Source organism: Musca autumnalis, unplaced genomic scaffold (genome assembly GCF_047663935.1).
Source record: "Musca autumnalis isolate F117 unplaced genomic scaffold, ASM4766393v1 scaffold_2, whole genome shotgun sequence".
NCBI classification, from domain to species: domain Eukaryota; kingdom Metazoa; phylum Arthropoda; class Insecta; order Diptera; family Muscidae; genus Musca; species Musca autumnalis.
In genome coordinates, this window is record NW_027411755.1 from 88,599,706 (window position 1) to 88,615,422 (window position 15,717).

The 15,717-nt window shown below is 36.0% G+C and overlaps 1 protein-coding gene across 1 annotated transcript; it reads left to right on the forward strand.

Annotated features, from left to right (window-relative positions):
• The first annotated feature begins 867 nt into the window (after positions 1 to 867).
• On the forward strand, positions 868 to 3,679 carry LOC141394190 (NHL repeat-containing protein 2). Its single transcript, XM_073968166.1, has 3 exons — positions 868 to 1,441; positions 1,511 to 2,718; positions 2,783 to 3,679. Exons 1-3 carry the CDS (start codon positions 1,201 to 1,203, stop codon positions 3,554 to 3,556), a joined length of 2,223 nt encoding a protein of 740 aa, XP_073824267.1. The 5' UTR covers positions 868 to 1,200; the 3' UTR covers positions 3,557 to 3,679.
• The last annotated feature ends 12,038 nt before the right edge of the window (positions 3,680 to 15,717 follow it).

Genomic DNA, 15,717 nt, shown 5'->3' on the forward strand with positions numbered 1-15,717 from the left:
TTGAAAACCGATTCGTTCATAAGTATAGCAAACATAGAGATTAAAAAACATTAGGACCCTCTGAAATTCATAAACAAATATATAGCCTATTTTCACCACGGGACATTCCTGAACATTTTCTGAAAATTTCATGAAATAAGGTTCCGTAGTCCTGAAAGTATAATATATTGAAAAGAGTGTGCGTGGTCATGAGTTTTCAAGATATAACATATTTAAAAAGGTGGGCATGTTCGGTTATTTCGGCTCCATATAAGTACTACCTAGGGTCGGAATACAACCCCATTGTCTCCCAAAATTAATGCTCAAACCGATACGATCACAAGTTTCGCACAAGCACAAGTTTCGCGTATAAAAATGACGTGGGAAGGTGCCTCAGCTCCTCCGAAATTCATAAAAATGTACACTACCACGGCAAACCTTAAACAAGTTCTGCAAATTTTATGAAAAAACGGTTCTGTAGTTTAGGAGATACAACACATTTAAAAAAGTAAAAAAGTAAGTAATGGAACCAACATTTTTCGCTAGTTTACATTCAAGCCAATACAATCATAACAAGGCATATCTATAAAAGGTAAGTTCATGAATTACAACAACTAACAAATTTACAAAAACAACATTTTTGTTATTGAAAATTAAATGTCAAAGAAAATATTGAATAATAGGGTCGTGCCTTAGTTCATAACAAGGCATATTTATAAAAGGTAGAAGTGACAGTCAGCTGTATTTTTTCCTTTTTGTAAATTTGGTTTTCAAAATGTAATAGGGGCTACTAAATTTGGAACTTCGAAATTTGCTACCATAAAATACTTCTTTTCATCCTAAACGTGTAATAAAAACTTACCATGACCTTTTGCCATATTTTCGCAGTTTTTGAACAAATTTTGGAAAGTTCCCACTTGATTTCAAATGTCTATTTCATTGTGCCTACATCAAACAAACCTTCGCCATAAATCCATTGGTTTTAATTTGACGTATACGCTATGGAACTGAACTAAACATACTACAATTTAAGTGCGAACAAGGTAATTAAAACGCTCGTGGGAACCTGCTGTTATAAACTTTATCATGAATGGCATACATGTTCGATAGTGTTCGAATCGATTTTTCCACAAAACCTCGATTAATCGATTACACGAAAAAAATATTTTTATATTCACAGTAAAAACAAAAATACAAAATACAGTGAAAGTCCGAAATTTGATGAGGTTTTTAAAAAGGTCAAAGGAAGTGTTTAGGAAGTTGTTAAATATAACCAAAATGGAAACTGAAGACTTGGAACCAAGCGATCTCCTAAGCTACATTACCGAGGAACTACAGATGCGCTATCAATCCACAAAGGACGTAGCGACTCAATCACAAATATTTCAAGATTTTCTAAGGCGCTGGGAAGGTGATACTGCTCTAGATTCCCTCAGAAAGCAAAAGTATGAATTTGGAAAAGGTAAATAAATTGTTAAAACTTATTAGAGTTTGTCATTGCGTTAGTTGTACTAATTACTTTTTTGTGTAGATTTGGATTGGTTCAATGTGAGTCATCACTTAACCTTGGAGGGATTACGTGGTAAATTAGTTATTTTGGACTTCTTTACCTATTGTTGCATCAATTGTATGCACATATTACCCGAACTTAATCATTTGGAAAAACTGTATCCAATTGAACGTGGGCTGGTAGTGGTAGGAGTGCATAGTCCCAAGTTTGAAAATGAAAAAGATGCGTCAAATATTTTGGCTGCAGCACAGCGTTATAATATTGAACATCCCATTGTAAATGACCCCTCTATGTCCTTATGGCGCAGCATTGGTGTTCGTTGCTGGCCAACATTAATTGTTTTATCGCCATCTGGAGCACCACTTCTTATGCTGATGGGTGAAGGTCATGGTATCTTTTTGGAGCGTTTCACCGAACAAGCGTTACGCTTCTTTTCACAGAAACAAGAGCTTAAAGATTTCCCATTGCCTATTAGACTATCAGTGGACTTATTACCAGCCTCGAAGCTTAAATTTCCAGCCAAAATTGCGAGAAGTGAAGATGGACGGTTTGCTGTAGCTGATGCTGGAAATCATCGCATTATCATTTTCAATATTCAAGGAGAAGTTCTTATGAAAATAGGTTTCGGTTCAAGTGGTTTCGTTGATGGCCACATTTCGACGGCACGATTTAATTCCCCACAGGGCGTGGCATTTCTCAATAATGACATGATCATTGTAGCCGATACTGAGAACCATGCCATACGCCAAGTGAATTTGTTAACGCAAAATGTTGAAACATTGGCTGGTACCGGACATCAGGGTCATGATCGTTCCGGTGGAAAGGAGGGACCTCTTCAACAAATATCGTCTCCTTGGGATGTAGCAGTATACCGTACACGGGATATGGATATGTCTTTCCATTTGGATGAACAAAATGTACCTGAAAAAACCATTATACTCATATCGATGGCCGGTACTCATCAGATATGGGGATATTTTCCAGAAGCTATGATATGGTGGAAATTCCGTAAATTTGAACCTCGTACATGTGTATCACTAATTGGTAACGGCATGGAAGAGAATCGAAATAACTCATATCCACAAAACGCTGCATTTGCCCAGCCTTCAGGATTGGCAATGGCTAAAGACTTTCTGTTTATTGCCGACAGTGAAAGTTCCAGTATACGAAAAGCATCCATGGTGGATGGAAAAGTTTTAGCTGTTGTAGGAGGAGATCGTAATCCACAAGTAAGTAATAAAATCAATTTCTGCAAGAAAGAAGCGATGCTAATATTTTAAATAACTCTTTCAGAACCTCTTTGCATTTGGTGATGAAGATGGGAAACAATACTCAGCAAAACTACAACATCCTTTGGGTGTTTGTTATAATCATTTTAGTGACAAAGTTTACGTGGCTGACACTTATAATCATAAAATCAAAGTAATCAATATCGAAAGTAATACGATTGAAACTTGTAAATATGTACACACCGATGGTAAAACTTTACAAAAGTTCAATGAACCTGCTGGTTTATGTTTTGACACTACAGGTCGTTATTTACTTATATCCGATACCAATAATCATCAATTACTGTGCATAGACGTAGAAACAAAAACATGTCAAAATTTCCAATTGAAATTTCCTCATAGTACTGTCGAAGATGAAAGCGATGGTCCCTTACGATCCGGGTTGGAAGTAATTAAACGTTTACCCTTGACAAAATGCAAACAAATGAATCTTCTGGTAACGGTAACACTCGACGCCAAACTTAAGTTCACAAAGGAAGCGCCACAAAAATGGAGTCTCAATAGTGCTAATTCAACTTTAAAATCATTAAATACTCGTGGTTCTATTTCGGATGGTAAATTTGCCTTACAACTTAAACGAATCGACCTCCCTGCAGCTAACATACCAAACGAGGATTTGAAATTAGATTTATCTTTGAGTCTTTGTGATGATAAAAGTTGCCTTATGAAACGTTTTTCGTTAATTCTTAATGATGACAATGGTGTACTTTCCAATTTAACTGATGAAGAATATGAAGTTAAAGTTCATATTACTCCAAATAATATTGAACTAAAGTAATTTTAAATTGAACAAAACCAAGATGTACCCCTTTTAATTTATAAATATGTTTTATTTAATACATGTCCAGATTTTCTTCTATGTTTGTTATGTTAAAAAATGTATAAAAGGTTACTAATTGAAGCAATGGATTTCTTTGTATATACACCGTGTACTATATATACAGTGCTGGGTCTGGATTCTTGTTCTATGAAAATTTGAAACGAAAAATATTTCCTTTATAATTTTTTCATTTGACAGTTTTTCCCTTTATAAGCGTTTTCATTTCATATTTTCATAGAAACAGAATTGAGCCCCAGCTCAAAACATTTGCGCAACTGGAATGACAATTTCAATGAATATGCAAGTACAGTCGGACCTCGATAATCCGTTATGGTCGGGACCATATTTTTAAGTAAAAATGCATAGTATTGTACAATAATAATATAGTCAGTAATTGTTGTTATATTTCTAAAGGTAATCTACAAAATTGTAGAAGGATACATAATACCATCATCAGATTCATCTGAATTGACTTTGTCCCATGGTTTTTGATACCATTAATATACAAATTGTGTATATGGGAGAATTTCCAGTTTTCTTCTGTTTACCTTTTGTTTGCTTAATCAAATTTATTGGAAAGTGTGCTTTTACTCCCGGATAATAAAGTTTATAACGAAAAATATAGGAAATGGAAAAAAAATACCAACATTTCTTTTCTATCCCGGATAATCGAGATTCAACTGTACTTAGACCATATTTACATTAGGCAATTTTCCTTGCAGCAATTGTCAATTTGTCGGCTAGAGAGGATGTTGGGAGGCAAAGGGTTACCATATGACTCACCTCTCTCCTCATCAAACTGGCAATTGCCGCAAGGAAAATTGCCTAATATAAGTCCCAATTTACATTAGGCGAGTTTACTTGCGGCAATTGTCAGTTTGTAGGTGAGAGAGGGGGCTGAGAGGCAAAGGGTTACCATATGCCTCACCTCCCTCTCCATCAAACTGACAATTGCCGCAAGTAAACTCGCCTAATGTAAATTGGGACTAAATATGTCCCAATTTACATTAGGCGAGTTTACTTGCGGCAATTGTCAGTTTGATGGAGAGAGAGGTGAGGCATATGGTAACCCTTTGCCTCTCAACACCCTCTCTCACCCACAAACTGACAATTGCCGCAAGTAAACTCGCCTAATGTAAATTGGGACTATGGACTTGCATTTAAAAAATAAGGATTCACTTAGAGTTGTGTAGTTCCGGAACGAACTAGTTCCAAGGAACTATTCCGGACAAGGAACTATTGGAACTATATCCGGCTCTTTCATTTATATAGTTCCTTTAATTCATATAGTTCCAGCTCCAGCCGTGCATATAATTCCGTTCATTTATATAATTCATTTTCTTTCTTCGATCTTTCACGTTCGGTTTCTTCATCATTCAGATGCGGTCACATTGTTCAATAAACGTAAATCACATCCTGTTTTTGAGACAAAAATGAATAAGAGCGAAATTAAAGGATTTTTTAACTTTTTAAATTATGTAATATAGGTATAATAGCTTAGATTTCTTCTACACAACAAATTGTTAAAAACAATCACGGTAGTAAGTAAAAAAAAAAATTTATACCCTCGAGTAGATTTTCAAACGAATTTTTATTACAATTTTGTATATTTTTTGAACATACGTTAATAAAGGCGAGTTTAGAACATCTTTAAGCCGTATCAATGATTAATAATGTAAAAGAGAGATAAAATAAAGCTTACTACTTCCGCACCGTTTATAGAAAACCAAGGATATAAGGAAATTTGTCGCCATTACTTATTTTTATTTTTTTTTTATTTTTTTAAATTTATTATTTATTTCCTCAAACCAAACTTATACTATGTTTATATTTACGAAATGCACTCGATTTCACCTGTCAATTCCATTGCTCAAACGTCAAATGAAATCCAATCGATTTCTGATGAGTTTTCATTTGACGTATATACAAAGGAATTGACAGATGAAATCGAGTGGATTTCGTAAATGTAAACATAGTATTACACAGTTTTAAGACTTTTCAGTGAAAAGTAACCTTATAAAATCTGATAAATAATAAAAAAAACGGGCAAAATCGGGTTTTAAAACCTAGTAATACTAATGCAGAAGACTTTCAATAACGTGCTCTAGGTGGCAAAATCACGGCCAAACACGGCCAATTTAGTATAAGTTTATATGAAGTGAGTTTAAGAAAAATAAAATATTTATTTCTGACTTTTCGTGTTTTTTGGTCGCTACCCAAAATGTTTAAGCTATATTATATTGTTACGAAAAATTTGAATTGTAACGTAAAGTTTTATAACGCAGTTACTTTATTTAAGCAACAACAACTACCATGTAGAATTCTCTTCATCATTCTAGTTCTTACTTTACCTTTAATTAATGTGCTTTTGTTTGTTTTGTAATTATCGTTTAGTTTGCTACTCTTGTATTTCCCAGCAAAAAAGTTTGGAAGTAGTGCAATGCAGAGTTATGATTTCAATACATCTTTCGATGCAGTCCACACGGAGTTATGAATTTTTTGATCCCTACAGTCGCAGTCTTTTTTTCTGAACACAAGAAAGAGTGTCTAAAATTATAAGAATTTGTTAAAAAAAAATAAAGAAATACAAACTAAAGATACGAACATTGCTGTAATTCACGAGACTCAAATTATTTTTGAAGTGGAGTTAGAGTTTTTTTTGGAAATCTGAACTGGAGTTGGAGGAAAAAGAAAAACCATTTGGATGATGAAGCAATATCAGTTGCGGTGTCACAAAAAGTAGAGCAGAGGAAGTAAACTCAGTTATGATCAAATTTAATGGAGAGTTTTTATAATTTGTATTAGTGTAATAAAGTTAATATTCTTGTTTACACGAATAAGCAACGTATTTTATTTATTTTGGGATATTTGCAATGGCTTGCATTTTATAGCATCTTTAGACTGCATTTAAATTCAATCCAAAATACTAGATCAAAGGCTGTGATTTGGATCGAAAATGGAGTGCATCCTAGCTATGTACTGTGGAAGCAAAATGGAGTGCATCCTAGCTGCGCGCTCTCTTGTAAAATTCATAAGATTTAACTGCATCCGCGGATGCAAACTTTTTGCTGGGAGTCCATTAAGTCATGTCTGTCTTCTGTGTTTGTATCCCGTATATATGTGTTGTTGTTGTTCGCTTGCTTAGTGCGAGTGTGCGTCTGTGTGTTTGTTGTTAGTTGGCTTCTCGAGGTTGCCAGATGCATGCTTTAGATACTTCCAAACGATAACTGTCGGGATATAAATATGCACTCCATTTTCGATCCAAATCACAGCCTTTGATGTAGTGTTTTGGATTGAATTTAAATGTAGTCTAGAGATGTTATAAAATGCAAGCCATTGCAAATATCCCAAAATAAATAAAATACATTGCTTATTCGTGTAAAACAAGAATATTAACTTTATTACATTAACACAAATTATAAAAACTCTCCATTAAATTTGATCGTAACTAAAGTTGGGTACACATTGTCAGTTTTGAATGACAGCTTTGTTGTTGCTTGCTAGTGTGGCCGTTCATTTTTGTCATTCATCAGGCAACCACAAAATGTTTTGTGGTTGCTGGCTGGTTTGACAGTTATCGATAATTGCGAAATATCGTCATTCAAAACTGACAATATTTGTGTTCGTTTACTCAAAATTTGTACAAATTGTTACTGGATGTTGTTCGTTTACTCTACAGTACAATGCAAAATACCTTAGCCGATTACAAGAAGTTACTGAACTTGTACGAATTGTTGAGTAAACGAACACACCTAATGTGTACCCAGCTTAATAGTGCGGTTACACTACAGTTTTTTGCCGGGTTAACCCACTTTATGAGGATTTATTGCTTAATCTGGTCAAATCTGACCAGATTTGCCATACAAAAATTAAATCCTCTCACGACTGGGTTTATTTTAAATCCGGCACAAATCCACCAAAAATACAGTGTTGTATTCGGTATTTGTGCAAAAAAATCCAACTCTACTCAAAAAGTACCAAAAGTTGCAACTGTTTTTGCAACAGAGTTTGTCGTGTTTTACACGTTTACGACTGGTCGCATGAGATTTTATGGAGTTAATAAAACTAAAGTTATTTGAAAATCATAAAATTATTTATTTTTTTTACATTAGACACTTTTTTTAACAAAAAGTACGCTTGATACCATGATACAAAAATGTATCCCTGTGTGTAAAATATACCAATATGAGCAAAGAGGGGACGATATCTCATACGAGAAATTGTAAAAGTGTAAAACACGACTTTATTAGTTATTTTGTATGTATACGTAAACAAACAACAGCTGACAGTTTATATCCTCGAAAAGCTAAGTGTAACCAGCAAAGATTAACCCACTGGATCTATTAAACCCAGTGGGTTAACCTTCAATAGTGTAACCAGGGTATAAGTTTACTTCCTCTACTCTGCCTTTTACTAGGCGTTTACACAAGACAGTTTGTCTTCAAATACAACTCTGATTTACTAACGCATACATACATTTGTCGTTTGTCTGCCAGCTGTCCATCATTTTTTCACAGACAGAAAGGAAGACAAATTTTTGACATTTTTGTAAAAATAGGTGACATAATAATTGAAATGTGTTGAAAACAAAAGAACATGGACATAAACAAAATATGTGAACGGAAAATAAAAAAAAATCGATGATTTTCATTCAAAATTTTAAAACTGTTTTTGCAGTTGTCGGGACGCCTACGTCACACAGGCAAGTTGTGCGATTTTGACAATCAATACATGAACTCAACTGTCCTGTCATTTGTAAACGCAGGGTTATGACATCGAAATTGATATTGCTTCATCATCCAAATGGTTTTTCATTTTTCCTCCTACTTCAGTTCAGATTTCCAAAAAACTCCAACTCCACTTCAAAACTAATTTGCGTCTCGTGAATTACAGCAATGTTCATAACTTTAGTTTTTATTTCTTTATTTTTTATAAAACAAATTCTTAAGGCCTGCGTACATAAGCTGCCTTGCCTGCTTACCTTGCTTACTTCTGATAAAAGAATAAAAAAGAAAAGGGCAACCCAGTTCGAAATTTCCTCGGCCCTCTTTATTCTTTTATTTTTATTATGTCAAAAATGAAGCAGGAAAGCAAGGCAATCAGGCAGAGCAGCTTATGTACGCAGTCCTTTAGAATTTTAACACTCTTTCTTGTGTTCAGAAAAAAAGACTGCGACTGTAGGGATCAAAATATTGGCTTGCTTGGCTAGGGATCTTTAAGCGAGTGCTTCCAAAATGTATCGAGCGCAGTGCATTTTCATAACTCCGTGTGGACTGCATCGAAAGATGTATTGAAATCATAACTCTGCATTGCACTACTTCCAAACTTTTTTGCTGGGCTATTATACAAGAAAGTACAACAAAAACAAATACAAGAATTGGAAAACTAGGCGATAATTGAATGATTATGGCAAAACAAATGGAAACAAAGGCACATCAGTAACATGTAAAGTAAGAACTAGAATGATTAAGAGAATTCTATCCAATATTTGTTGTTGTGGTACTCGATTTAAACAAAGTAACTGCTCAATGGAAGTCTACGTTATAATTCAAATTAACGGAAAATCAAATAAATTAAGTTAAATCTATCAGTTACATTCGTAACATTGCCTCCCGTTTAAGCCTGTTCGTCCCGAATAGGCACAGTTCCCGCTCGTTGGGTTGGGCATTGGTAACACTGGCTCCTGCTTAAGCCTGTTCGTCTTGACTGGGCACAGTCTTCGTTCCATAGCGGGCCAACCGTTCTAGATGTACCACCTTCATCTTCGACCTAGGGCTGTCGCTCTTTTGTATGCGATACACGACGTCATTTATTTTCGTGACTACCTTATAGGGGCCTCCCAGTGCGTTTGGAGTTTGGGGCATAGTCCTTTTTTTTCGTTGTGGGTTGAACAATAGTACCAGTTGCTCTTCTTGGAACCCATCAGTATTTGCCGCTCGGTCGTACCTCGCCTTCATGTGGTTGCTGACTATTTTTATCCGATGACGTACTGCATCGTGGACTTCACTGAATGAGTTTTGACTGTTTTCATCATCATCAGTTTCGGGGTTTGGTTTGGCACCGAATATCAAATCACCAGGTGGCTTCAATTCATTTCCGAACAGAACTTTGGCTGGGGTTCGAGATGTGGAGTCATGAATGGCCGATGTATAGGCCAGTAGGAATTTTGGAATATGCTCATCCCAGTCTCTTTGACTGCTATCTACCACCTTCCGTAGATGCTCTTGCAGGGTGCGATTAAATCTTTCCATCATGCCATCTGATTGTGGATGTAGAGGCGTTGTCCTGGTTTTCTTGATTCCGTATGTGTCAAACATTTCTATGAAAATCACTGACAAAAAATTTCTTCCTTGATCGGAATGAACCTCGGATGGGACACCATAGCGACAAATCCAATTCTTACTGAACACATCCACTATTGTCTTGGCTTCCTGGTTTGGGATGGCATAAACCTCGGGCCATTTGCTGAAGTAGTCCATGACCACCAAGACATACCGGTTCCCAGAGTCACTTATTGGGAACGGTCCAGCCACATCCATTGCGATTCTCTCAAATGGAGCTCCTAAATTATACTGTTGCATGTAGCCTCGACTTTTCCGGGTTGGACCTTTAGCTCTTATACACCTCTAACAATTGGCAATCCAGTCGGCAATGGATTTCTGACAGCCGACCCAGTAGAACCTCTGCTTTATCTTTTCAGCAGTCTTTGTTACACCAAGGTGTCATCCACTTGGCCCATCGTGAAACTCTGACAAGACATCTTTTATTTTGGAGTCTGGTACGACAACCAAGTTACGGTGAGTTTTTCCATCGTCGCTCTCCCACTTACGATGTAGGCACCCATCTATTAGAAGTAGACTGTTCCACTGGGCCCAATAAGATTTCAAAAGGGGGCTTTCGGGCGCTATTTCTTTGCGACTAGGACGTTCGACCATTTCCATAGCAGAAATTATCTTGCCTAGGGTGCGATCTTTTCTTTGTTCCGCCGACCAATCCTCGCCGGACTCAACCTGCAGTAGCCGGACATCGACGATACTTGCTTTGCCTTCGAGCAATGTCTGCATTCAATTTTGCATGGCCGACGAGACAGGGCATCAGCATTACCGTGTTTTCCACCTTTTCTGTGCTCGATACTTAGGTTATAACTCTGAAGCCTCTCGATCCAACGGGCCAATTGACCACCTTCCGGGTTCTTAAACTGGAGCAGCCATCGCAGAGCGGAATGATCGGTTCTTAGCAAGAAGCGCTGTCCATACAGGTATTTGTGATAGTGTTTGATGTTCTCCACAACTGCCAGCAGCTCTCTCCTCGTCACACAGTAATTCCTCTCAGGCTTTGACAATGTTCGGCTGCAGTACCTGATGACTTTTTCTTGGCCGTCTATTTCCTGGGAAAGGACACCACCGATTCCGTATGCACTGGCGTCAGTGTCCAACACAAACTTACCACCGGGTACAGGGTACGCCAAAAGAGGGGCTTTGTAGAGCATGTCTTTGAGTTTTTGGAATGCCTCTTCCTGGTCGTTGCTCCATAGAAATTTCTGCCCTTTTTGAGTCAGTCGGTGTAAGCTTGCGGCAATGTTGGCAAAATTGGGGACAAACCGACGGTAATAGGTGCAGAGACCCAGAAAGCTTCGCAGCTCATGGAGGTTTGGAGGCTGCGGCCAGTCTCTGACGGCTTTAATCTTCTCGCTATCCATCGATATGCCCTCCGTCGTTACATGGTGCCCCAGGAACTTCACCTCTCGCTGGAAGAGGTTCACTTCTTCGGGTTAAGTTTTAGACCCGAAGACGATAGCTGCTGGAGTACATTCCTTAAATTCGTGAGGTGTTCGTCGAAGGTCTGTGCCATGACTATGATGTCATCCAAGTATATAAGGCACGACTTCCCTGCAACCCTTTCAGCACCCTCTCCGTCAGTCTTTCAAAGGTGGCCGGGGCGTTGCAGAGCCCGAATGGCATGACATTAAATTGCCAGAGACCGCCGTTAACGCCAAGCGCTGTCTTTTCCTTATCTTTTTCCTGCATAATCATAGCCAGCATTGATTTCAAATCGTCACCCCTGGCAGCTACCGATGAAACTTCCTCAACGCTGGTTTCGCCCTTTGCCGATAACTCGACTTCCTCCTTACTGTCGAATTCATATGCGTCGATGTTCATTCCACGGCGCTCGAACTCTTCCAACAAGCGCTTTTGTAGTTCTTCCTTGTGGCCAGTGGAAGACAACTCCAACTTACTTAGCTCCTTCTTCAAGTCTTCAACTCGTAGATCCTTAAACTTCATTGTAGGATGATCGTAATCTCAATGCTGACACCAATTGTTACGGAATTAGGTTTAACTAATCTCCGTGTAGACGTTGTTTTATTCCACGATACGATTTGTACCAAATAAAACATGGTTCCTTTTAGATTACGTTTCTACAATGCTTTATTTAATTTATTACACTTATTCGGAACTGACTGTTATTTGCTGGGAAATGACGCAAAATGATGCCTGTTTTAGCAAATAAATGACGAAACAGCCCTAAAACCTGTTTTTCGTGCTAATGTAAAAAAGCACATAAGTTTTACTATCTCTCATGTTACACGCTAAAACTTTCATACGAAACTTTCCCATTATTTTGGCGTTCATAGATCGAGTTCCATAGTCCCGGTCCACATTAGGTCGCCATCAGACCATCTGCTTTTTCACATGTATGAATCAGCTGTTCTGTATATTAGTATACCCAAAGTGACAACATACATGTGAAAAAGCAGATGGTCTGATGGCGGCCTTAGAGTGATTTCATTGAAAAAATTGCATGAAATTATGCGTCTCTAGTTCGACCTCCATAGTAGAATAAAACATGGTTTAATAATAAAGGTTAGCCAAAGCTTTATGTCAATTTAAATTTTTTCATTCGAGTGTGCCTAAAACTTCAAAACAATATAAACAAACTGTGTATGTGTGTGTGGTGTTTGAATAATTGTTTGGCATAATTTTAAAAACAATCGAATTCAATGATTTTTAAAATTGTTTTTAGACCATTTGTATGGAAGATATTGGTGAGATTTGCATTGAAACAATTAGTTGATCATATTCACATTATGTGGAGAAAACATAACTCTTCATTCATTTTTCTCGTTTTTTATAAAATGCTCAAAAAATGCATTGTAAACAAACTCACTTGTTGCTTTCATTTTGAAGTTTTAGAAATTCAAGAAAAACAAGGGTTCTATAGATTTTTTCATTTAAATCTACCTCTTTACTTATACCATGGAATAAAATCATAAAATTGCTGTAGTGGGGAATTTGATTTCATGAAATTTTTTAATGAAATTCACGCTAGTGTGGACCGGGACATACAAAAGTAATTTTATGAAATTACTGTAATGGGGAACTCGACCTAAGAACGCCAAAATAATGGGAATGTTTCGTGTGAAAGTTTCAGCTTGTAACATAAGAGTATGTTTACATTTCCGACATCCACTCGATTTCAACTGTCAATTCCATTGCTCAAACGTCAAATGAAATCCAATCGATTTCAGATGAGTTTTCATTTGACGTATACGCAAAGGAATTGACAGCTGAAATCGAGTGGATTTCGTAAATGTAAACATAGTATTTGTTAATATTAATATTTCATTGTGTTCCTGTACTTTTTTCTTGGTAAAAATAGCAAAAGAGCGAAATGTCAAAAATACTTTCCTATACAAATATGTTCAAACAGCGTGGAAACGGAAAAATGGCAGAAATTGCAAAAACTCTTGCAGAAATGTAAAATCAACGTATCTGGCAATCGGTAGTGGAATTCTGTAACTCATTTTGTGAGTTACTGACAAATATCGGTAACTACACGTTTACACCAGACAGTTTGTTTTCAAATACAACTCTGATTTACTAACACATACATACATTTGTCGGCTGTCTTCCAGCTGTCCATATTTTTTCACAGACAGTGGGTTAACAAATTGTTGACATTTTTATGAAAAAGAAGTGAGATGATAATTCAAATGTGCTGAAGACAAAAGAATATGTAAAAAAACAAAATGTGTGAACGGAAAACGAAAATAAATCGATGATATTCATTAATAATTTTACAACTGTTTTTGCAGTTGTCTGGACGCCTACGTCACACAGGCAAGTTTTGGGATTTTGACAATCAATGCATTAACCCAACTGTCCTGTCATGTGTAAACGCAGGGTACAATTAAAATGCTTATAAGGCTATTGGTCTGTTCCAGTACTGCAAGAATCTACTAATTTTTACTATTTTTGTCGAAGGAAAAATTGTTATCGTAGTAAAAATAGTAGCTTCTTGCAGGTTATGGAACAGAGCATATGTTTATATTATAGCCTTTTGCAGGGTTAACCTTCTTTCTAACGCTGTAGTTACACATGCCAGTAAATTGGTGCCAGCTGAGTACATGTATTATACTCGAAAATGCCGAAAAAGTGTTCGACTTGTGTGTCTACACATGCCAGTGCAAGTTCAATATAAAAATTATTTTAAGCCGCATATAACACACAAAATTGCATTATATTTTAAATTTAAACCACAATTCACAACATATTTTATTATTCTTATTTTATTTTGTTTTAAAAAGATTGTTTTCAATCATAAACATATGCTCTGTTCCAGAAGCTGCAAGAAGCTACTATTTTTTACTACGATAACATTTTTTCCTTTATGTTATCGAAAAAAATAGTAAAAATTAGTAGATTCTTGTAGTTCTGGAACAGACCAATAATGAATCTGGTATTGCCGTCTTTTCAGTATTGTATAATCCCAGAGGGGAAATTATTTGTCAACTTATATTTTCATGAAAAACATCAAAATTATGTCTTTATTTACCACTAATATATTGCAGCTACCGAGATGTATTATTTGTATTTCATAACCTTTTTGAAAATATGCATTAAATCTTTGCATTCTTAAAAGAAACAAAAATGTACATGGATTAAAAAATAGTCTCGGCAACTCTTTTTTCAGTTTCGACATATCACTGGCAGCCAGTTCAAAATTTTGCTGGCATGAAAAATCTAGTGCCAGTAGAGTCGACAATTCAAAAAATGTAATTGTTGGCCTGTTCCCGTACTTTATAAAGTGGTAAAAGTCGTAAAAGTTATAAAAGTAGTAAACGATTTTCATATAAATTTTGTGTACGGGAACGCAAAATGTGTAAAAATTGTAAAAACTTTTTAGTTCTGGAACAGAGCTTGTGATAGTAAAAAATTGTGTATGTATTGAATTTTTCGAAATGTCACTGGCATGTGTAAACGCTGGGTAAGGATTTATTTGAAACCTATGCCATGTTTATACTTGAGCTCTAAAATCCGCTGGATTTCACGAAATCCTGAAATACACCCCGGTGTTTACACTTATTGTTTTGTTGATTTCGAACATATCACAATAATCAAGGTAGATGCATATGCGCAGCTGATCGAACATGAATTTTCAAAACAAGTTTTTGTAAATTGAATTAGTCATCAAAAATATACGACAATATAGAACTTTACAACTTTATTTCGAAAATTATCGTAAAATTATCTATATATCGTATAAATTGTGTATAGTACTAACAAATAAAAAAATACAAAATGATTTTATCAGACATCATAATAAAAAATTTTGATAGATAAAATTTGTGTTCAGAACTTGGAAAATATTAATACCTGCAGCAGTTTTCCCGTTTAGTGCTAAAAATGCGTTCCCCTACTCCGAAATATAGCAAGATTTGCACTTCTCTTTAAATAAAAATAGCGCCGAATAACACCCTATTCTTCTGTTTTCTGCCATACACTTTTGGCATAGTAGACACTAGCAACATGTTCATTATCATCTAAATGCGGTAGTTGATACGTTGATTTTTACATTTCTGCTGCAGTTTTTGCAAGTTCCGTCACTTCTTTTGTTCCCGTATTTTTTAAGAAATTTGTATGGGGAAGCAATTCTTGACAATTCGCTCTTTTTTCTAACATTACCATTAAAAAAGTACGAGAACACAATGAAAAATAGCATTTTAACGAAGTAATTTAAAATTTTTTTCACATTGTTTACAAATTTTGATACTTAATTTTTTTGTTGCAGCAATTGACCATCTACCTTGTTTATTGTGATACATGAAAAGTGTTGCAACT